We start from the raw sequence: 23,392 nt of genomic DNA, 5'->3' as shown, positions 1-23,392 counted from the left end.
CTAGTTGTCTGTGAAATTTTTTTAATGAAAACATTTTCTTGGATAGTTTAGTGGCGTTCTTTCTCTAGCGATGAGAAGATGCATGAATAGTGTCTAATAAAATCATCATCATGATAACGTATTTCAAATGATGAAGAGCTCTTCAAATAAAAACAAATACAGAGGTAAGTTTTAGACTTTTTACGTATTTTTGAAGTCCACCAGACCACACCGTGCACCGTGTACGTACCGTCGTCACCACCGCGCAACCACCATCACACCGGCACACGTACCCACCACCACACGTCTGGCAGCAGTCGCCGGAATATGACGTGGAAAATCATGAAAATGATCAAGATACCGGAAATGAGAATATAACAATATTCAAATCTGACTTTTGAGCGTTTGTTAGAAGATAAATAAAGATGAACATTCAATTCATCACAAAAATATTTAAGTTCATCCTACACTGTCTATGAATCAACGTTTTGGGGGTAAGACTGAGAAGAGAGTGGTAAGCTTGCTTGCATCATTAGGAATCGGTTTTTGGTTCATACATTTTCAGATTTTTTGCAGGTGATATTTTGCCAATGCGGTTTTATTCCTGTTAACGCTATTTTGTTGATAACTCGTTCTGATTGGCTTGTTTATGGCTGGCATATGCACTGAGGTGTGGAGAACATAGAGCGGATAGAGCAGTTTTTTTAACCCAGGCCAACATATTGCTAGCTCTGCTGGATGGACCCTAACCCTATTAAAACCCTAACATTGTAATTTTGTTGTTATTTTTGCTAGTATCTCTTATCATAGATAGATGTTGGCACAATAGTGTTTACTGAAATAATGCTGCATCTGCAAAATATCCAATTCAAAAGATCCGCCATCTTAATCCGTTTCAAAAGAGAACTTAGCCGGCTCTGGGAAAACCATCCCCTCAAATACGAGCCATCATACAAAAGCTAGTAGCTCGATCAAGTGCTCCAGTACGCGTGTAAATAATGAACAGTTACCAGTATATGTTATATATGTTTTATTAACCTGTAATAGGCCTACGTATTTTGTTATTCTCTTATAATGCGCAGTCTCGCGATTTAACGTTTAAGTACGGATCTTATATAAACATATCATTTTGTTCTCGTACGATCCAACATCAAGGAAGAGATTCCTTTTTCTACAATACTATCCGCAAGAGGGTATGAAATGTCAAGATAGAGGGTACAAATTGGCCATAGTTCGGTAAATTTAAACTTAAAATTGGGTAGTCAAGGGATAGTTAAGGTGCAGTGAACTTAGAATGGAGAGACATGCGTGTCACTACTTGAAATGAGTGCAATCCAGTAGTTAAAATGTCTTAATTGATATTGATATAATGTCAAGCATTGCTAATTGTCTAACTGTGTTGAGCAATAAGTCTTGAGCACATAGTCTTGATCCCGTTATCTCTTAATTAGTCATCTATATTGTTCAATGGGCATGCCCTGACAACAATAAATATGATTAACATTTCAATGAATTAAAACCTGTAACTTAAATACTTGACAATCCATCTTGTAGCAGTTGGAAAAATCTATTATTTTTAACATTATTGGAACCAGGTTTACTGAATAATCTTAGTTCACAGACTTTTAAACTTTTTGTTGACTGTATGTGAACAGCTAAATATTTTTTCAATCATTTTCTCGGGAATTAATCAAAATCTGTGAATCCTCTACGTGTAGTTCAAAGAAACTGCTGCTTAAAATATGCTTTCGATTCATAGTAAACGTTAAATTGTTGACGCGTGTTCGGATATTGAAACTGTGTGAAACGTTCAAGATGAATACACCGGTATAGTGTAAAGTATTGTCCACTGGCCTCAATTTAAACATGTTGGTGGAATATATTTATAACTCTTTTTTGAGAGTAACTGGTAATTCTTGTTCGGTGAATGTGCCTCGAATATTTCTTAGTGCAAAACACACCATTCGCTAATGTTGCTGCTTTAAAAGAGATTATTTTTATGTCAAGGTAAATTCTATGATTTCACTTATGTTGTCAACAGGCTTCACCGACTATGGTCGAAATAGATTTAAATTCTAAGCTTTTATTCGTATATTGTCTGTCATTTGAGGCGTAGCTTATTGACTTTGGTTTATATCAACTCGGATTGTTTTGTCTAGAGACGTTATTATACTCAATCTACGCTTTTTAATATCAACGAAAAGTGTTTCAAAATCAGACGACATTCTCTGTTAATGGCCTATATTTTCATATCTGTTTCATCTATTCGAAACGCTATGATGAGGAAGGCATTAAAGGTGTAATTCTAAGAAGACTTCGCAAGGGTATTGACTATTACTCTTGGAAAATATTGCTTGTGCCGTGATCTTAAGCTTTTAAGAGCCCAACATTCAAAGAGGATTTATGTGTAGTCTATATTGACTGAAATGTCATTTCACCGGGAAGTTGGATTACTTATTGGGAATATCATTACTAATCTGCAATTTATCCCTGGAATGAACACATAGTATTCTATCATTTAAACAATGGAACCTTTAACAGGTTGGGTATTTGCATTAATAAAAGTAGTTTTTTTCATGTAGGCCTAAGTAGTAATGATGGAATTTGATAAGTGTTATGTCGCATCATTTCAGATCCAGATATGCCAGTTCAACGTGAACCAGTCACTACAAAAGGTCACCTGGGCCTTAAAAGTAGTCGTAAGTATGCTACAGCGCCCTTCGAATGAATCAAGTTTGTTCAAAATGTATCGTACATTCATTCATTCTTTTCATTCACACAGCTTATGCCCCGACAGCTACTAAATTATCCGGACAGCACATCATTCAAGATCACATGACTGCTCATTATCGTATGATAAACAGTGCTAAACGTAAGTTTCTACCACTGTAGTAGTGCAGGAAAATTGTCTGAAAGTGAAACAGGGAAGAAAATTATTTTTCATTTTTTTTTCCAGCGGCAGTTGATACATCTACGCCTAAAGCTTGGCTTATCAGTCAAAAAGGTAAAACCTGATGCCTTACACAAATTACTGAATCAGGATTTTCGTCATGCGATTGTTTGTAAAAATACCCGTTTGAAATAATTTTTAGTGAGAGACCGAGCTCGTCGAGAAGCGCTCAAACAAAATGTTCTGAAACCACGTAGCAGGCCACCCTCACGCTCGAGTTCGAGGCATTCAAATACCAGTCAGGATGGTTATTTGGTAAGAAATTGTTGGAACTGTATGTTCAGTGAACAGTCTGTTGTAAGAGATGCTTTATAAAATCCGACGAGAATGAAAAATCTGAAATGTTTCCTAGTGTTGTGAGTATTGATTATTCCTGAAGATGACTGATGGTATAGTTGAAACATCGAAATAAACTACTAGCACAATGAAACATTTCAGACTTCATATTCCTTTAAATTTTGTTGTTTCGTTACAAACGCTGTTACAAGGTCCAGTCTAAGGAATGAAATCCACTTGCCCGGGGGGCAAGCATATCTGAAATTTTGCTTGCCCCCTCCAAAAACTACTTGCCCTACACAGGCAGTTTGATTGGTGGCACTATAGGCCTAATCCGTTGTATCGAGTGGGAAAAAAGTTTTGTGACATAAAATTGCACTAGCCCGGGGTACACGCGATAATGATAACTTACTTGCCCTGATGAGAATATACTTGTCCCGGCAATCGGACAAGTGTTGAGATCGGACCCTGCTATTACATAAAATTTAGTAGATTATCGCTGCAGTAGGAAATTTGTTGTATTTCAGGATGACGACGATCCGTATTCTCCGTACCACCGTGCAATGCGGGGACCGATGAAAGCCAACCACGACATACGCGTAGATATGGTTCAAGAAACCGAGATGCCGTTCGTCGAAAAGATGGTGAACGATACAAAAAATTCACCGATAGTTTATCAGAGTCCGCGGCCGATACGTTCAAATATACCGGATTATGTGAAAAGTGGAAGTGGAAATCCACCCCCTGGTTCTCCTCGACGAACAAGTGCAGGTAAATATCTCTTCAACAGTCATTATGTCTCTGTTTGGGCTCCTATTATCAATTTTCCTATATCTCATAAGAAATACATTAATTTTGATGTATTTTTGCTCTAATGTAATTTTTAGAACCTATGTTTGTTTGATGATGGAATAGGATAAATATTTTCTTCAAAAATTGTTTATTTGTGCAGGTGATTTGTTGAATGATCATTCGGACAGTTTCACCGAAGGACGCCCTTTTACGCCTCGGACATTGAAAACCAATCGTAGATCGAAGCTCAGTGAATTCCGCTATTACAACCCACCGCCTCAAAAAAAGAATGGAAAATCTTCGGAAAAGCAGCCAAAAAACTCAGGAACTAACGGTCGCGTTCACCAAGATGAGAGCGAAAATCTCATGTTTGAAACTCTACAGAGTAGAGATTTTTCACGTGTTGATAGCGCGCGAAAATCAGATGTGCCAAAACTGGATATTACTGTTGATCAAGATCATATGAAATGGTTACACGAACAAGCGACTAAAGCTCAATACCGAACTTCCAGGGATTCGAGGTACCCAAATCAACCAAGAATTAGTTCCTTTACCGTTGTTTTATTCAACAACTTTTGTAACTGGCTCCTTTAAATTCTTATGAAAACTGAATTGAAACCTATAAAATGGTTTTTTTTTAGATTTAATGAATCGATGCCAAATACACGTAATAAATCTGGGTTTTATTCCGGCCGAATGGAAACCCGTGAATTAGGAACAATTCAAACAGCACGTTCTATGGACAGGTATGTTACCTACTCTTTTACTCTCTGTCAAGACTTATTGAAACAAGCTGCTGGCTTCTAATGCTATGGTTGCTGTACAAAAATGATATTAGATTTCATGTCTAATGCATAGTGTTGATAAGTGTATCCATGCATAATATAAGATGGTGATAGACTTTATGTGGCTGCATGATTGATGAACTACAGATTGTACCGGTGTATGATCAACAATGTTTCATCTAGTTGATATGGTATTCAAACAATGTTTCATGTAGTTGATATGGTATTCATTATGAAACAAATACCTTTGTATAGATGCTTTAGAGAATCGATAATTTACAAATTGCGCATGATCAGTAGTTTACCGTTGATATTGTCCTCATTAAATAAATGTAGTATTTGTCAATGTTTCGATGCGCATTTCGGTTATTTCAGTGTAAAATCAGACACAATGCTTAAAATATCACAGGAGTAAGTACTTTATGTTTGTATCCTGTATGTAAGCACGTAAAGATGTTATCAATGGCTTGATATGCACAATATTAAATGTGAGTGGTGGGTTTTGGAAAATTTCATACCAAAGGTTCATCCATGTCACAATAAGTTATTTGTTTTTCTGTTATGATGTGTATGTGCAATTTTAGTTTAACTTAGTGGTCAATCTAGGGTTTGTTTTATGTCCATGCACTTGTCTATTGTGAACGCACGTGTATGTTTTCAGTATTGGTTTCATGGTCACTACTACTTCGTTTTGTCACTAGATATTCATCTAAATAATCTACTTAATGCGTTTATGTTCTTGGTTGCCTTTTTATTCAGAGAGGAAGAATTGAAATATTTGGATTTTGTGAGAGATGTGACGAGCGATGTATTAGAAAGAGGAATATTTACAAACAGGTAACTACCGATTCTTGAAACTAGCTCATAGATATGCGTTTTAGATTTCTCACGTTATTTCATCTTTTCCTGTAGAGTGCTGAAGCAAGTTTTTGAGCATCACCTCGAAAAACATAAAGATAAAGGATTGAAGTTGGTATGTATACTTTCGATCATTCTTGAATATGAATACATAAGCTGTCAGCCACGTGTACCAAATTTTATCAGCACGTAAATATTAAATATGCATGCTATAAGTACGTAGTTGGTTATCAATGCATTTTAAAGCACTTAAACTCACCTGGCTACGCGGGACAAATATCATAACGACAGTTCTATAAGTATGACTTGTAGAATAGCAGTGAATATGTTTAGACTTTTGGAACTTAATTTTTATGAATTTTTTTTTCAGAATCGCATGCGTGAATTACTGAATAAACTGAGACAGGATTTAGGTATTCCAGCAAATGATGAAGACGACGATGAACATTTCGGTTACAAGAGCACGATATCTATGTCGGATTCTTTGAATCATCACGATTTCTCATCTTCGTCGTCTTGGAAACGTCGACAGGATGTTTCATACTCGCAATTAGACGCGAAAAATGACAATAAATTTGAAACGTCGTCGAAACGAGTATCGAATAACATCGACATCGATGATAACAAGTACAATTCGTCTGATTTACATAAAACTGTCGAAATAGATACTAAAGAGGTTCATTTACCACCGACGCCGAAACAGAGGACAGTGCGCGTTACAGACTCAGTGGAAATTAAATCAGCTACCGAGGAGAGCGAACCGGTTTTCAGTGATCACGAACAATCTTCAGAAATAGACGTGGCAAGTCGCATGCGGCAATTAACTCTAGAAGATAACGTGACCGGCGATACAATCGATGGCGGAGATGAGGGACAGTCGGAATCGACAGAAATCAGCACCGACCGCCTCCCTACCGATCAGAAATGGATGAGAGACAACAAGTCGTTCACGATGACTTTAAAACCCGGTCAACTCGATATGACGTTAGTGAAGCCGAAACCGCGCGAAAGACGACGCAAGCGATCGCAGGATTCGACCGGTCAAATTAACGGCGCCAACAAACAGACACCATCGACTAAACGCGGAAACGAGGGAAATAATCACAACGATGAACTGGGATCTACATTAACTGATATAACACCGATGGAAGAAGCCGCGAATAATGACAAATCAGAGGCTTCCACGTCAAAGAACAAGCCATATTCTACTACTGCTGATCTTAGTGGAGATGACGACTTTTGAAGGAATTGATATATGTTACTTTAAAGTATTTAGTGTTAAAGAGATAGAAAGGGATCCTATGTAGAAATGCTTGAGGACAGTTCATAAATGATCAGATCTGAATAGATAGTTAAATATAGCTGATGATTGGCAATACTACTTACGGTACTTAATTCAGAATCAGCTACTAGTTTTGTTAAGGATATTACCCTTGTAGGAATGATGTTATGAAATATCCAAAATAGGTTGCATAGAAATGGTTATTTCCGCTAGGATATTACAGTATCGTACATAGAGCGTAGTCATAATGCTACAGTAGAAAATGTGCACTTTTAACATTCTAAAATATAATCTGTGATAAAAGACATAATGGGAATTATTGAAGTGATGAAAATATGCTGCTATGCTTTAACACTAAACTATCATTATGATAAAAATGCTCATTGGCCTTTTGAACATGCTTGATTCTTCAATGAATTAATGTAATGGAATGTTAATTATTTGATGAGTGGAACAAATTTTATTTTGAATGAATGCGAATGGAATTTGTATGTTATAAATGCATCCTGTATATTGTGGCATAGCTATTATGTATTTATAAATTGGTTTTTTTAATGGTACAGAATCGAGAGTTTTAACTTGATATGATTCAATGGTAAACGTGCCAAACTTTTCTCTGTCGTATTACAGAACATATCAGCTTACTGTATATTAGAAATACTTCCCTAATGTAAATCAAAGATTCATTTTGTAAACGTATCACATATCGTAAATATGTCTATCTTTCATATTCATACATTGGTTGGCAGCTAGTTAGTTATAATGAATCAGCAACGTGGGCCTCCGCCAATTGCTTAAGTTACCAGATTGTTTCTGTACAAATGTTAACATCTTGGGTGAAATTTCTCTTTATGGTGCATGTATTAGCTGCATGATAAAACTGAAAATATTTACATTTCATCTGGTGCTTCTTTCAGGGAATAAATTGTAAATATACCTGTATATAAAGTTGTTATTAAACAGTGGCGATCCTTGATTAAGCAACATTATAAAATATGTCAACAGAATACAAATGTCAAATTCATACGTTCACTTATTGTACATAGAACAGGTTTAGAATTTTACCAGTATGCCACAATAGGTCAACTGGATTTTGTTTACGTAGTTTTCATTCGAAATTTGACTATAAATTGAACAATGAATGAATACGGTTTTTATAAGGTTTTAGATGATATTAAGTACTACAAGTTTCAAATTAATATACCGAGCTATTGCATGATTTTATAGCTCTTGGATATTCTTAAAGATATTCTACACAATGTAATGAAAAATACTTCAGATTATTTTACAACCCATTTCATTATCAATAGAAAAAAAAACTAGCAGAGAATGAATTTTTCTTAGCGTAGTGGAGTATTTATTTTGGAATTCGTCTTTTTTGCCTAAAATATGTAGACTAGGAAATTACTAAGATTCTATAGTACTGGTGTGAATACCGGTATATGATTACCATTTATATACCGTGTAAGTGTGGTGCTAAAAAAATTGATATATTTAGCGCGACAAATTATTTAAAACTATTTGCATGTTGAAATGAATGTATCGCACGTGTAGATCGAATAATACCAGTACGGTATATTTATTAGTTACGTGAATATCGTTTAATGCATGCCACGTTTTTCTGTCTTATCAAAACCCACCGTCCATACTAAATATGTTTCATAATATCGCATAAGTGGAAGGCTCATTTCGAGGTACAGTAGCACTCGCTTAATTCGGATCACCTGCGACTGGAAAATATTGTCCGAGTTAAATGAAATCCCAATTATGTGCTCTCATTTGAATATAGATAACCTAGAGGGGACTGGAATTTTAGTCCGAGATAATTGAAAATCCGAATAAAACCGATCCGAATTAAGCAAGTCATATTGTACTAGGTTGCCTAAAACATGTAGGTATTGAATGAAAGTGTTTGAGATCATATTGTTCAACCACAGGGTAACTCAAGCAGTCGCAAGTCGATATAGTGCGCATTACCTGTACCCGTCTTAACCGTCACACTAATGCAGAAACTATTTTCAAATTATATATATATATATATAACCACAGCCTTATTGTTTCACTTGTGGTATTAACAAATTACTTTAATAATCAGTCACAAGAACTAGAGAGACATTCTGCTGGTTATTAAGTAAAAGGTGATCCCAACATATTCAAAATTTGTTGAAGATTTATTGACTTGATATTGTATGTTATTGTGAAATTTTGTTGAAATGTCTATTTTTCTACTGTATGTTACCGAGAATTATTTAAAATGTTACTACATATTTGATATTTTACTCGAATGAATGCTTTTTTATCGACTAGTTTCATTATCGGAGACATTACTTACTCCATAGTATACATGTACATATTATCATTACATGTAGAATGGCTTTCACAACTAACGAAGTAATAAGCAGAGGCATTTTATGAGTAATCTACTCCGTATATTCAAGTCTATACATAGGTAAACAAATCCATTCATGACTCACATGTTAATCTGATAACCCTACTTTTGTTGTAGATCTATTATGATGTTTTGCTAAAACAAGCGAGAAGTGTACGGTGTAGAACATGCATCGGTAGTTAAAAAGAATGTTTTTTTCAAACATTCATACAGAATTGTAGAATGAATTCTCTATTCTTAAAAAATAAAATCTAATATTTACAATTATGTGTTATTTCAATTCCACTGACTTCTTGTAAGGTTTTGAGGGCTACGACATTCCCTGTTCACAACCAGCTTTCCTCCTGATATGATCCTTGATCAGACCGAGTCTACTTCGCCCAAACGAAGCCATTGATACACCGGCGAAGCCATCGATGTTCCAGTCTGCTGGAGGGACAATTATTGGACGTAAGGCTCAGTTCTTCCCTTGTTTAGCAAGTTCTTAGATGATGGGAGTATTAGCAACACCTCAGTACTTTATCAAATAGAGCGGAATTTGTCAGGAAATGCATCAATAAAATAAGACAATAGAGAATTAATGCAGAAAATTGTTTAATTTACAAAAATATAAATCACTAATCCTACAATATTACAGTTCATCATGTGTATATAGAAATCAACTGATGTAAATGCAGTTTATCACAAGTTACTACTATTAGGTGTACAGCAGTAAAATAGAAGTGTAATCTCAATTTTTCAAAATCCAATGTTCACAAACATAGATTCTTTAACAACACATGTAATGACGAAAGCTCGATTTAATCAAAGCACAGATGTTCAGCATTTCAATGACAAAATATTTACATGTAATAGATAACAAATAGATAGATGGAAAAATATACAACAAATCCTCATCGGTTGATTACAAGGATGTGCATCAAAAAATAAATAGAAAACCTATACTTTATTATACATGACAGAAGAAGTTGACCAAAAGTATATCGCTTTTTTAAACTATGAAAAGCAATTCAAACAAAAAATCTGCTCCATACTGTTGTTATAACTGAAAATAGAATAAAGGTTGGACGATGGTTAATTGAATGAGTCATTTAATGTTAGGTATCAATCCTAAAACCGAACAGCGGTAAATCAATAATAAAATGTATTTCATGAGATACATACTTGATAGTTGAACACAAGCTACAAAATCCTTGCTGACACGAATTGCAAGTTCGATGACAGTCCAGACAAATCTTTCTTGAACAGAAACCACACTTCAGCACTGGACGGGCAGTATTCTTTCCACAACACTGACAACCTTTAGCTGGTGATGGATGAGGCGTACTGGTAACTGCAGGAGCTTAAATAATCAAAGAAAACAGTCAAAATCTGGAAATTATTAGCATTAAATATCTAAAGTCCATGTTTCCCCACTTCTGTTTTTGAGTTTCCCTATCCTTTACCTGACTTAAAGAAGCCGTACATATTGAGAGTACTTTGAGAGCCAGTAGATCCTTGAGAAGACATTTGCGAATCACTGACGCAATCCATGACGTGATGATCCATTACATTAGACAACTCATTATAATCAATTCGTCCAATGACGCAACCATTTTTGTCGAGAGCAGTTTGGCCTACTGGTATCGGTTCGTCCAGTAAATGCTCAATACTACCTCCTCCACCCCCATACTCTCCGAAATCGATACTACTCGTCGGACAAGTCGTTGATTCTTTGCGGGCGCCGGCAAAAAGTAATTCTTTAGTTTTTTCTAAATAAAGGATAAGACGTAACATGGTTTTAAAGCAAGTACATGAAAATGTAATTGTACAACTTGGAAAAGTTGCTGTCAAACTGAAATTAAGTTTAAGGCCCTGAAATCTTAAATTTTATGTTTATTGAATTAATTGAATTTTGGAACATAACTCATGAAAAAGATATTTTTACCGTAAACAGCCTTCATATAATGATCACCATTCACTCCAGAAGCAATCTCTTTAAACCCAATGCGAGTTTTTAGTTGAAGAGGGGATGAATTTTCCCATGGATTGCGACGTTTCGGCATTTTTACGTTTTTTGTCACCGATAGTGAAATATTTAGAATAAAACGTCATAACGAAACGTCGAAGAATGATTCAAAACTATGATGACAGAATAAATCCCTATTGAAACAAAAATAAAAACTAAGAATTATAGGAATCAATAATTTTATAACGATGAAGGAGTAATTTTCTGCTTAAAATGATAAAATTAATTTGAGAGCCATTTTATCATAGGAGTTGTTTCAGCAGGTGAGTTTAGATTGCTTGACAGGTCACATGTGCATAAAATGGCGGCTGTACTTGAATTAGTCTTTTCAGGCAATTTGTCTACTGAAAATTTAATTACTTGGCTGTCTGGGCATTTAACTGACAAACAGGTAAGGCTGAACTATGTTTGATAGCTGAGGATATAATTTATCAATCCACATCTGACTAGTTGTTTGTTGATTGACTCAAAATGTGAATTTTTAAAATTTTTTTGTCATTGCGCAATCACACCTAAAAGCAAATAGATAGGAAAGATTTACTTCACTTTTTCTCAATATTCTTTTCAGAGTGAACCGATTCCCGATTGTCTGAAAGATCTGGATATAGTGCGTCATGAATTCATTCCGTTCTTTCTCAATTATTTGCGCGATCAAAGTTTGCCATTACTACAATCGAGCAAGACCGCCAACCCATCTCCGGCTAAAACACCTGTAAATATATCCACGAAACCTGAAAACCCATCATCGATCATGAGACCAGCTTCACGAAGATCGAGCTCTAACCGTGTTCAGTTATTTTCTGATAATCCGTTTGAATCTCCGACATCGTTCAGAGACAAGTCGTTTGATAATAAGTTTATCTCCTCGCCGAATTCATCGGCAGATTCATCGTCTGTATTTGATTCGGGTGGCACTAGACGTTGGAGGAAGCCGAACACTTATTCGAGTCCATTCGAAGCGTCGCCGAATGATCGCTCGAAGCAACGTTCGACGCTCGGAGACTTCCTGACGACGTCTACCCCGGATCACGACAGCTGGAAGAAAAAACCAATGCAGAAAAACTGGAAGAACGACGGCTCGCCATCACCTCGTTCGGGAGGACGGAGATCGTTAAAAAAACCATCTCCATCAGCCGGATTACAGCGTCGTTTAATGATCTTTCCTGCACCAGCGGATTCTACAAATCCACCTATTTTCAGTCTGAATAATACAGATGACTTTCCTCCTGTCGGGTGTGATTCACCTCAACAAAAAAGGTAGTTGTCCTTTAAATATCTAATTCGTAATATTGATACAATATCAGCTGCTTGTCATAGCCTCAAATGTAAATTTCTGTTTTGTTAGAACTTTTCCAACGAGAAGAATCACGCCTACGTGTATATCTCATAAAGTCCAGCCTGTAAGTCAGAACCAGCAGTCTTCCATCATGAGTTCACCTGCGCCTCAAAGTGAAGGGCATCCAGCATTTCAAAATGTACTTCAAGAAAAGGCATTCAATTTAGAAACTGAGCGACAACTTCTTCGGTAAGGACAAGTCATATCGTAGTTTTTCCCTGTAGTTTTAATGAATTTGAAGAGTGAGGCATTTTTTGTATCATTACAGGCAAGAAAGGGAGAAAATGAAAATAGCCGTTCTACAAAACAGTCGAACTAGTTGCGGTGACAGTTCTCAAATCACTGATCAGCTTATAATGAATACCACGCCTTCTAAAATACTTACGCAACGATCTACTAGTATTACAGAATACATAACAGCTGACAGAGAAGAAGTAACTCATGAAGATCAGTTAGATTTACTAGCACAGATCCATTCTGGGTTACTTGATGGTACGTACCCGAATTTTCTTATGTTAAGTTGTTTCATATATCATTTCTTGCATTGATTTGTGGTTATGTGCTTTAACTTCAGGTTGTCTCGTTTCTAATATAACCGTTGAATTATACTTCATAATACAACTTCTGACAGTTCAAGGTCCGACGGATTATGATCCAGCATCCAATATCTCTACTGGTTAGTAGAATTCAGTGTAAAATCTGTCCGACTTTTCATTCTGTTTTACTATTATATGTATATCTCATTATTGATTTAGATCTGATAGGCAGTAATTATTTCATATCTGTGCATAACGCTGTGTTTTTTGCTGTCAGTGTTTTACAAAGGCAATCAAGGTAAACCATGTATTCTATATCTACATTTCATAATATACGGTTTCTTCGGTGTGGTCTATGTTTCATTCATTTCATTTTAAACATCTTATTTCAGATTACTTTGTCTACTTGATAAAGGTACCTTACGCTTATTAGCTGAAAACATACGAATCTCTAGTTTTACCCCTTCATTAAGAAGCACATTGTCGGAAGCTTTCAGCTCTTCACCAGTGAAGGTAAATGAACATTAGAAAATAACAAAACTTTAAAAATATTTCATTAATTCAAGATATTGTGCATTATTTTATTGTGTTTCATTCAGCTGAATACTAGTTTGATGTCTCCTATTGGTGGAGTATCCTTTCAAGTTGACACAGACAATAAAGGAAATTTTCCCAATGAACGATCATTTCATGAATTCAAAAAACAAAGGTGAGGGAGGATCTATTTTTCAGAACAGTTCATTTCAATGCTGCAACTCTATAGAAAAAATGAAACTGTTTTGCAGGGATATTTTTTACGAGTTGATTCGTGAATGGCAAGACAAACATCTCATCCCTGGTTGGAAAATGGTCGATGAATTTAGACAGCGTATTAAGAGTCTGGTTAGCGTTCGATTGTCTTTAGCAAACCATGTACATTTTGTTAGATTGTTTCAGTCCCAACTGATCGAGGTGAGGACCTATAGCTATTCAATCATAATCATCTAGATGATTGATGTTATTCAAAATGTTTATTTTGTTTGCCAGATGTGTAAAGGAGACAGTGGTTTATACATAGACAGTGAAGCTGATAACATTACATTACTCTCACAACTGAAGAAGTCGAATCCTGAAAAGTTTAAGAGGTACAGAAAACATTTCAATTGGAGTGGAATTTGTCATTTATTATCGTGGTGAATAAATGTTCGTAAATCAACGTTCTGTTATAATCCATAGATTGCAGGAAAGATTCACCACACCATACACAGTTGGAGGTCCTTCTCCAACTCCAGGTTTTACAGGATGTCAGGAGTTCTTTAAAGATTTCATTACAGCTGCTGAAAGTCATGTATTCAATCAGCATCTTATTGACAACATGACTATAAAAATCAAAGAGGTATCGTTATATATGTTATAATTTTGGGCGTTGTTAGATTGTATTTTAACAAGGAAAAAACTTAGAAATTTGTACGTATTTGTAGTTCAATGAAGTGAATATTGATCTATTGGACAATGAGACAAATGGATGTGTGGTCGACCAAGAAATGCGAACTCTGTTCTCATCATGTGTAGCAACATCACGACTTCTGGGGAAATTTCTTGGATTCATTATATTTCTACCGTACCAAACTCCTGAAAGTTTGCCGGACTCACTAAAAACCACGTACCTCGACCAACGAAGCAAAATGCTTGTAAGTGAAGTGAGCTCGAGATTATTTGATAAATGATTGATTATAAATGTGCATTACTTTTCATATTTCTAGGCGAGGCAAGGTATCGATATTCTTCAATGTTTGGAAGAAGCAGTTAAGTCAGGACGATGTATTCTATCTGTTCCATGGATTGTTGAATATTTGAGTATGATGGATCCAATGGCTTATTCTTTAGATTATTTCAAGGCCATTGTAGTTTTACTGATTCGTATATATAAAATGGCCTATCATTGTTATGCCAGAATGGAGCATACTCTTACAATGTTTCTCCTGATTGTTCTCCTCGGATGGTTTTTTGAGGTCAGTAAAACTCTTCGATATGTTGTCGTGAAATTTACTGCGTACAACTCCTATTTACATCTCATAAACCTGTTGTATTCAGATTCCTGCTTTGCCTGATGGTGTATTCTTTATGCATGAAAAAATCCAAATGTTGCCGTCACCTAGAAGTATGACTTTGGTATGTGATCGAAAAATCTGAATTTAAATTCAGTGTTTCTGTAATTTCATGTACAATACAGAAATATTTTCTGTTATATTTTCAGGACACTGTTGAGTTGATAAGCCCTCAAGTGTTATACACATGTTGTTCTTATTTGAGTAAATTCCTAGAAATTGAGAGAAAAAAACTTTATCTTTTGGGTGAATTATAGAGTATATGTACCGGTACTCTATTGTGTTTTCTAGATGAAATAAGGTCATTACTGGTGGAATTTGCAATCGGTGCTAGCAGCAGAAATAACCAGATTCGAAAGATAACTCCAATTTCTGCGGATCAACACACCTCTGTCTCATTTTCTGATAAGAATATTCAGGTGCATCTATACGCTATTTGAATTGTAGATTCTTGTCTAAGAATTGTTGTAATAATGTCGAACTGGTCTTTTAGGTTCAACTGGAAGAAAATTTATTTCACAATCATCCTGCATCAATGAAACGCTGCGTTGACTTCATCGCTGATCGTGTGGCGTCAAATTATATCAAAATATTCCGTAACACAACTCTACCTGTATTATTGAGACAAGCAAAACAAATTGGCGATACCTTAGCCAAAAATGGTGATGATGATAACAGAATATCTGTAAGTCCTATATTTTTCGATGTATAAGCCTAGTTGAATGTTATTTGAAGTTTCACCTAATATACTATTTCAGGATAATATGAACAAGGACGATGAAGCAATTGCAATAGCGAAAAAGGCAAAATGTGATGGAATTGATGCTGCCAATGGGTAATTCTTTAAACCAAGATCTTGTAAATACATATTTTCAACCGTATTTTTCATGAGATATGTTCTTGACATATTTATCTAGATATACAGATGAACGTGCTGCTACGCTACTGACAATGGTTTTACCAGAGGAGACCTCACCTAGTGTACTTAGTGTCGCCAAACAAATCTGTCAACGCTGTGCTAAAGAGAAAGTTATTGTCTGGATGAACACTCACATGAATCAAAGTATGAATTCATCAATTGATATCGGCATACTGCGGTAAATCCATTCATCACTAATACTATATACTCTCAACTCATATACTTTCTTACAGATATGTTCAGAAAAGAAATCAGCGCTGCACTTGAAAAGTCTTTGAAGAAAAAGAAAGCAAACAGTAGTAATAATGGTATCTTAGATGATATGCCAAATGATAACTTAGTGCAAAATATGGAGCCAGAAATTACTGAAGAAAAATCTGAATCTGAAAAATCTCACAACAACAGCAAACCACCAGTTCATGTTGTAGTACAAATGAGAGTAAGTGTTTATGAAACTGAGTACATAAATTCCTTCTAAATTCAATTACATTATGTTATGCGCATTTCAGGAGTTTTTGAAGGAGTTTCATGAATCTCGCGGAAAAAATGGAATTGATAGAATTAACAAAGTTTTATTGGATATGATGTATACAATGAATTATAGACAGGTTTGTTACTGTATAGCTTATCGAAGTGATCGTATGAGTGATAGAACAGTCATTTTCATTTCTTTGTTATATATCAGGATATGGTTGTTGTCACATACAAGACTATGGCAAGTTTGACTAGATGGCTTGCAATCAGTATAGGTAATGCCTGCAAATGAATATTGGATTATTCCCCGCTTCTTAATTCATTTATAGTACTGGTATCTCTGCTATTCTTTTTCATAGTTACCTTTTGCCCCAATATGCTGACAGAGGATATTTTGAAGATCTTATTGGACTTGTGGACCAATAGATTAAAACCTTACATGAATGCCAGACAGTTTCTGTGTGGGAACTACATGCATATGTTAAATCAGTTTTCTCCAGATGTTGTAAGTTTAGAAATTGTGATTTTTGGAATTACTTTTTTCTCCATTCTATCATATTTTACCAGTTACAACTACTTTACAGAATATATCTCAACGAACTCTGACAAAGTTGATTCTACATTTGCAACGAGTTGACTTACTTTCTGTGACAGATCTGTGCCAATCTATTCACGATATAATCAAGTCTCCCGATATATCAAAGGTAAATGTTAAATAGGGCTGAGGGAACCTCTGAAGTTTTCACATGAGCTGATCGTATCTTTTGTCTTCTTAATTTCTTTTAGGATAATATCCGTTATGTTGGAAGTCTTCTATATGCTGTTCAAACAGAATCGTCAAATGTCGATCCTGTTATTAAGGAAACTGCTGAACTTGTGATTGCTAAGTGTCCAGTAGGAGAAATATCTTTAGTTCATTGTCTGAATGATCTCGCTGGACGAAACATTGATAAAATAGACATTTCGAGTTCAATTCATAAAGAAAGCGATTGCTTGGATCATCTTACACAATGTCTAGATAGCATCCATTTGTTGAAGAGTGATAATATTACGTGCCTAGAGAATAATAATAAAGAATTGTTGGATTTGAATTGTGATCAATGATAACACAAAATGTACATGAAACTACTGTAATTAATGAGTTAATAATTACTAGCTGTGATATCTGTTAAACAGGCTGTCTATCTATGCACACTGCCATGTATATACGCTTCTTGTACATATTGATGAAAAGTTCATAATAAAGCCTAAATATAAATTTTTAAAGCTTAAAAAGTAGTTTTCGTAAACTGTGCCCATGCAAGACAATTATTGGAACTGTTCATTATGGCTTGACACTAAGAATTCGGTACAACCAGAATCCAAAATGTAAGAAAATCGAGAATCATTTCTCGAAGTAGTCAATCGATTGAGAGAAAAGTTTCATTGAATCAAGCATTAGCGTTGGCCCGCCGCAGTAAAAAATAGCGAGGTCAGATCTCGACCGTTTAGTGCTGCCCCTATGTATAACGATAGCGAGGGAAACGTGAACTAACTTGATACTCAATTGCCCGAGTCTTTGATAGCCAGGTGTGGACAAAAATTGGCTAAACAAAAATGATACCTTGTTTCTCCGCAGCGGCCGGGTCATTTTTGTAAAATATGATAAAATTTATAAACAGTTCATTTCTATAGCGGCCGGGTCTGTTATGGTGGAATTGATCACGATTTAAAAAAAAATAATGTATAGGGTAGATAGGCGGCCGGCCGGGTCAACATTTAAGCTCAGCAGAGCGGACAAACAAGGTATCAATTTTTTTTGGCCTTATTTACCAATTTGCGGGCCACTCTTTAAAACAATGCAATTTTTCTATAAATGAATTAGTAGTAAGAGAAATTTTTTCTTGTGTAATGTAAGCACAAAGCAGGGCCTTGCTACAAACCACAAGCCACAAAACCTTATCCTCGCTTGCTGTATTCCGAAGAGAAAAACAAAAACAAAGTGTATGGTATGCAAGTGATTTCATAGTTTATTTAATTACTGTCAAATCATTTCAGATAAAAACTATCATGTAGAATACAATGTGGGTTACTGTAGGTATAAATGTTCCTTTAACCATGAGAAATTAAAGTTTATTGTAAATACAATCCCATTGAAAATATCCAACTTATTCACTAAACAAACTGCATACAACGACTTTCACATAACAACAATCACACCAATCTTAAACTTAGCCAAAACAGGGAAAATACCATCTCAAATATGTGTCCCAGAATACACTAAAGTTTCAAAATATTTAAGTAGAATTTTTCAATAAATAACATTCCATTGAACATGCAATATTTGCAACATGATAATTCACATTAGCTTTCCACATACAAAAGATTCTCCACGAAGCTAAGATCCTTAAAAAGAAAAAAAAATTCTAGAAATTCTAGCTTGAATAAATAAACCAAATATGAAGCATAAATATAGAAACATTTCAGATAATTTTGCTATTTTTTTGATTGACCAACCACATTGGTCTGATAACTCTCTTCTCTATCTCTCATTTCACATCCTGGGTAATTCATCTACAGGTTTAACTCTCATATTTTATCTAATGAACAGAGACATCAATTCTTTTGTACATAGAAAATGCAGAAGGAGCTGAAAATGCAGGTTGAGGCGGCGAAGGTGTAAACTTCTCATCTTTTATTGGCTGGAATTGCTGAAATGATATAACAAATATTGTCTCTATCAGAAAAGAAATGCCAGAGAAATGCAGAGAAAATATGGACAGAGTTTATTAATGACGAATACTTACTCGTGATTCCTGATATGCGAAATGCTTGCTGATTGGATTTAGCAGCATTTGACTCCGTTCAGTTGCCAGTTGTTTCGATTCACGATTATCAGGAGACCTTTTTACCATATAAAGCATTACCTCTTCATCCAGCAAACAATCCTGATACTTCAATGATGCATGAGATACTAATGCTTTAGCATACAGCGTATGTTTACGCGCAGATTCAGTGCCTGAGATCGGAGTTGGGCGAACAGGCTGGGCGATCCCGTCCCGAAGTAGTTGAGATGATGGTGTGCTGGGTAATTTATCGGCATCGCAAAGAGGACGACTTTTAGCGGGTGTCAGATCTTCAAGGTGAAAAACAGGGCGGCATGCTGGACGTGAGGACATTCGTGGAGTCTGACCAGAACTGGTCAATGACATTGGTAGAGGTGCACATGAGTTAGAAGCACAATGCTGTTGAGGTGTATAGAGACAGGGGTTTACATGATTAGCAGTTACATAAGCAGGCATGTTGTGTATGGGAGTAAAACTAGTGGGTGAACAACATGACTCAAGGTGATTACTGTGTCTTACATCAGGGACTGATTCTATGATGGGAGAACGCTGCACGGGTCTGTTTTCTCGTGCGCTAGTAGGAGGACTGCATCCATTCTTTTGTAATTTCACATTCTGAATAATTCCACCTTCACAAATAACCATTGTATTATTGTTGCCAGAAAGCACAAGCTCTTCTCCGCTGTCATCGCTGATTTCTGTTTCCAAAACATGAAGTTTTTCCTTCAATTCATTCACACATATTAGTCCTTCATTTAGAGACTTCTCCTGTTCAGATAGTCGACACTTTTGTTCTTCGATGACTTTGTCTTTTTCGACCTGTTTCGTACGTAGTTTTTCTATGGTTTCCTTTTGTTCAGCTATTATGTGATCTTGCATATCAACTTTTTCCATCTGTAGAACGAACTTTTCCCTATCTTGCCACATGATACGTTCCTTGTGAAGCAAATCACATTCTTTTTGCTTAACACTGCTTTCTAATGTTTTGATGGCCGAGTCCTTTTCACCGATTTTTGATTCTAAAGCATGCACCTTGCTCTGTAAGTTGGAACACTGTTTCTTGTAGTTTGAAAGTTCTTTCTGTAACATTTGCATCTGATTCTCAAGACGAGGGCATTTGCTGCATACTGTTTGTAAAATATCCACAGGCTTTTGAAAAACTGAATCCGAATCTTCAAATAATGACTTAGCAATGCCAGCGTGCATCTTCGACCGACCCCTGGCTAGAGGTGATAATGGTGATATATCGTCATGTATTGATCGAGCTAGTGTGGTCATACTATTGGCATTAATCAAACAGCTATCGGAACTGAGTGTAGTTAAAACGCTACTAACATCGGTTTTCATAAATTTCACCATGTCGTTTATGTTCTCCTTTCCGAGAGGTGAGTTTTTCTTTACAAGAGGTGATGTCGGATTGGGGCTGTGCGAGGCTAGGATATTAGCGCGATTATTTGCTGGTGAAAGCGGCTGACGAGGACTTGACGCGGCATTCATTGTTTTCACACGCAGCGGACTGCCAGCATTCTCTTTGTCATGATGTTGATGCTGTTCTAGTTTTTGTATTTGTTGTAATTCAGCTTTGATCAGGGATTCTCTTTGCGTCATCATCTAATGAAGATACAACAGCAAAATTCAAAGTACTGTTTGTTATGTATAATAATGTATTTCAATATAACTCCCCTCAAATTTATTGAGGTTTTTTTTACCTTTAAACATTTCACATCGAATGATTGTTGCGTCAGAGGTTCAGCAGCCGATTGTGGTGAAACACCATCAGAATCATCAAACAATACTTTCGCCAGTTTATCCTGTGTTGAATATACCATAAAATTAGCAAACCAGGACAGATATAAGATACAGTAGAAATTAAAGTTAAACGCTAGTGATTACCTTAGAATTCTTGCTTGTTTTCAGTATTTCACCCCATTTCTTATTGGCAGGTTCAGTATTAGGAGCGATATCCTGGGTTTTTTTAGCATGTTTTACTGGAACTCTTACAGCCTACGAAAAATCAAAATAACTGCTTTATGAATTCAGGACAATTTCGCGATAAACAATATATGAAATATACTTACAGTTAATGGTGTTTTCGGTTTGAGAGATTGACGATTATTATTATAGAGCGATTGTCGATTGGGAGTCGATCCATGTTTCATAGGTGAAGGTTGCGTAAATTTCGTAGTGTTTGTTACTCTTTTTGCTTCTATTGTTGAACCTTTAGTGAATGTGTGTCGATTCGGATTGTTATATATCGAATATCGAGGACCCTGAAATAAAAAACGCATCGAATTCGATCATAAATAAATGGGAAAGAAATTCAAGCCAGATGTACTTTGTTTCGTTTTTTCATGATAAACTTACCGTTGCACTGTTGTTATTGGATTTAGAGACGCTTCCTCCAGCTATCGTCTGTCTAACAGAGGGAGCAGGTGTGGCACCATCAACTCCTGTATTATTCAGTATACTACGCAATGATTTACTATCAGGCTCAAATGTCAATCCTGAAATTTATAATTCACACCAATAATTTTTCAACTGCATTTTTCATCTTATTTAATTAACACGATCGGTTGAAGACAAGTCATTACAAACCTTCTTGCTCGGGTCGCTTGATTCTTGCCGGGGTAATTGCTGTTTTTCTAACTGTTTTCTTTGCACTCTCTGCATTGTTTCTTGTAGTACCGGTAGCTGGTTTATTTGCTGTGCTTCGGGTTCTCGGCTTAGTTTTGGTAATGCGCGTTTCTGTATTTCCGAGAGCTTTTGTTTTAGCCCGAGTTTGACGACCTTCGCTATAAGTTAGCAAAAAAGAAAAATGTTTCAGCCTGAGCCTGATAAAACAGGTATAAAAGGCTACACATTCATATAACATACCTGACTGAGGATGCCCTTAAATGTGGTGAGGAAAATGTTGTTCTACTTCGTTCCATTTTTATCTAAAATTTGTGAATAAAATATCTCTGATGAATTTAATACTAAGCATCCCCTAGCCTAGAGAGAAAATGATCTCTGATGTGTTGAGCGGGTGCCTCCATATATGTTTGCTACACCTGCATATCATTTTGATGCTTCTGCACCACTCTGCTGCTGGTTAACAAAGAACATAATTAGTGACAGTTTAATAGTTTGAGTGTCACAAGTTCACAGTTAGTCACAATTCTATAGATTGTGCCAATGGCATTGATTTCAAAGAAAGAACAAGCATGGAATTTATTGGTCCAACTAAAAATAGGACAGGTCTCGCACATTCATTCTCACTTAAGATAATCTATAATTACACTGGTTCGGTGATATTGAGTAAGCTTATATAACCTCAATTGACAACTTAAATTCTATCAGCCATGATTTAGCCATCTAAGATAAACAGAAAAAGCCTGCATCATTGCCTTAAAAGGTAAATTTAATAATAATTTAGCATGTCGCAGATATGCCACTAAAAAAACAAACTTTTTTAACACTGACCGCACTGCATCTGCATCTAAAGCTAAACAGTCTGCACACACATGGTCATGAGTGATAAATGAAGGATACAAGGTTACAATTCTATAACGCAAGCCTTCAGTAGTGATAGATAAATTAGGGTCGGGAATATAATTAAGAACGAAATAGACGTAACCTAATTTTGATAGGAAGTTTAACAGACTACCTTACCAAACTAAAACGACATCATAAACGTATTTTACGCTATCTAAAATAGTATCTGAGCGGTACTAAATATAAAACAGTGATGTTTTATTATCACTCAAATAAATTATCAACCGTTTCCCTCTAATAAATAACGTTTATTACTTACAAATTATGCTTTTGTTTAAAATTTCATTTCCTGCTTCTTAAATTCCCCGGTTGCGTGTATTTTGTCAATAACGAGTCGGCAGCCAATCAGCTGTGAGCATTAT

At 35.8% G+C, this 23,392-nt stretch overlaps 4 protein-coding genes across 5 annotated transcripts; 2 read left to right on the top strand and 2 right to left on the bottom strand.

Annotated features, from left to right (window-relative positions):
• Window positions 1-18: 18 nt before the first annotated feature.
• Window positions 19-9,485, top strand: LOC141915209 (spermatogenesis-associated protein 7 homolog). Of its 2 annotated transcripts, none has more exons than XM_074806660.1 (11): window positions 19-164; window positions 2,613-2,678; window positions 2,762-2,851; window positions 2,936-2,983; window positions 3,072-3,184; window positions 3,733-3,976; window positions 4,158-4,518; window positions 4,639-4,743; window positions 5,542-5,619; window positions 5,695-5,755; window positions 6,011-9,485. In XM_074806660.1, the coding sequence occupies exons 1-11, from the start codon at window positions 128-130 to the stop codon at window positions 6,881-6,883; spliced, it is 2,076 nt and encodes a 691-aa protein (XP_074662761.1). In that variant the 5' UTR covers window positions 19-127; the 3' UTR covers window positions 6,884-9,485. The 2 variants fall into 2 exon arrangements, with proteins under 2 accessions (XP_074662761.1, XP_074662762.1); XM_074806661.1 differs by lacking the exon at window positions 19-164 and adding an exon at window positions 2,190-2,303.
• Window positions 9,486-9,940: 455 nt separating this feature from the next.
• On the bottom strand, window positions 9,941-11,367 carry LOC141914877 (apoptosis regulatory protein Siva-like). The gene is made up of 4 exons (XM_074806211.1): window positions 11,239-11,367; window positions 10,757-11,062; window positions 10,476-10,653; window positions 9,941-10,356 (listed from the first exon to the last, which is right to left on the bottom strand). Exons 1-4 carry the CDS (start codon window positions 11,354-11,356, stop codon window positions 10,308-10,310), a joined length of 651 nt encoding a protein of 216 aa, XP_074662312.1. The 5' UTR covers window positions 11,357-11,367; the 3' UTR covers window positions 9,941-10,307.
• Window positions 11,368-11,620: 253 nt separating this feature from the next.
• Window positions 11,621-17,914, top strand: LOC141907106 (codanin-1-like). The gene is made up of 25 exons (XM_074796678.1): window positions 11,621-11,710; window positions 11,888-12,576; window positions 12,665-12,844; window positions 12,924-13,147; window positions 13,230-13,331; window positions 13,411-13,489; window positions 13,584-13,704; window positions 13,791-13,900; window positions 13,977-14,142; window positions 14,218-14,315; window positions 14,407-14,566; window positions 14,652-14,861; window positions 14,934-15,182; window positions 15,265-15,342; window positions 15,428-15,482; window positions 15,570-15,697; window positions 15,772-15,963; window positions 16,037-16,113; window positions 16,196-16,341; window positions 16,431-16,636; window positions 16,707-16,805; window positions 16,883-16,946; window positions 17,031-17,176; window positions 17,256-17,375; window positions 17,458-17,914. The coding sequence occupies exons 1-25, from the start codon at window positions 11,621-11,623 to the stop codon at window positions 17,773-17,775; spliced, it is 4,107 nt and encodes a 1,368-aa protein (XP_074652779.1). The 3' UTR covers window positions 17,776-17,914.
• A 755-nt stretch (window positions 17,915-18,669) lies between these two features.
• On the bottom strand, window positions 18,670-23,337 carry LOC141905039 (uncharacterized). Its single transcript, XM_074793763.1, has 9 exons — window positions 23,290-23,337; window positions 22,371-22,432; window positions 22,092-22,288; window positions 21,861-22,000; window positions 21,575-21,766; window positions 21,390-21,500; window positions 21,206-21,307; window positions 19,458-21,107; window positions 18,670-19,361 (listed from the first exon to the last, which is right to left on the bottom strand). The coding sequence occupies exons 2-9, from the start codon at window positions 22,424-22,426 to the stop codon at window positions 19,251-19,253; spliced, it is 2,559 nt and encodes an 852-aa protein (XP_074649864.1). The 5' UTR covers window positions 22,427-22,432; window positions 23,290-23,337; the 3' UTR covers window positions 18,670-19,250.
• Between the last annotated feature and the right edge of the window lie 55 nt (window positions 23,338-23,392).

Source organism: Tubulanus polymorphus, chromosome 1 (genome assembly GCF_964204645.1).
Source record: "Tubulanus polymorphus chromosome 1, tnTubPoly1.2, whole genome shotgun sequence".
Taxonomy (NCBI): domain Eukaryota; kingdom Metazoa; phylum Nemertea; class Palaeonemertea; order Tubulaniformes; family Tubulanidae; genus Tubulanus; species Tubulanus polymorphus.
This window is presented reverse-complemented; position numbering and strand designations above follow the sequence as displayed.

Coding starts and splice junctions, on each gene's coding strand:
- LOC141907106 (XM_074796678.1), top strand. CDS start 11,621: ATGGCGGCTGTACTTGAATTAGTCTTTTCAGGCAATTTGTCTACTGAA. Junction 14,316..14,406: donor AATCCTGAAAAGTTTAAGAG/GTACAGAAAACA, acceptor TATAATCCATAG/ATTGCAGGAAAGATTCACCA. Junction 14,862..14,933: donor ACCAACGAAGCAAAATGCTT/GTAAGTGAAGTG, acceptor TCATATTTCTAG/GCGAGGCAAGGTATCGATAT.
- LOC141915209 (XM_074806660.1), top strand. CDS start 128: ATGATGAAGAGCTCTTCAAATAAAAACAAATACAGAG. Junction 2,852..2,935: donor TATGATAAACAGTGCTAAAC/GTAAGTTTCTAC, acceptor TTTTTTTTCCAG/CGGCAGTTGATACATCTACG. Junction 5,620..5,694: donor AGAGGAATATTTACAAACAG/GTAACTACCGAT, acceptor CTTTTCCTGTAG/AGTGCTGAAGCAAGTTTTTG.
- LOC141914877 (XM_074806211.1), bottom strand. CDS start 11,356: ATGCCGAAACGTCGCAATCCATGGGAAAATTCATCCCCTCTTCAACTA. Junction 10,654..10,756: donor GTACGGCTTCTTTAAGTCAG/GTAAAGGATAGG, acceptor TGATTATTTAAG/CTCCTGCAGTTACCAGTACG. Junction 10,357..10,475: donor AGCTTGTGTTCAACTATCAA/GTATGTATCTCA, acceptor TTCTATTTTCAG/TTATAACAACAGTATGGAGC.
- LOC141905039 (XM_074793763.1), bottom strand. CDS start 22,426: ATGGAACGAAGTAGAACAACATTTTCCTCACCACATTTAAGGGCATCC. Junction 22,001..22,091: donor CAAGCGACCCGAGCAAGAAG/GTTTGTAATGAC, acceptor TATAAATTTCAG/GATTGACATTTGAGCCTGAT. Junction 21,308..21,389: donor AAACAAGCAAGAATTCTAAG/GTAATCACTAGC, acceptor TATTCAACACAG/GATAAACTGGCGAAAGTATT.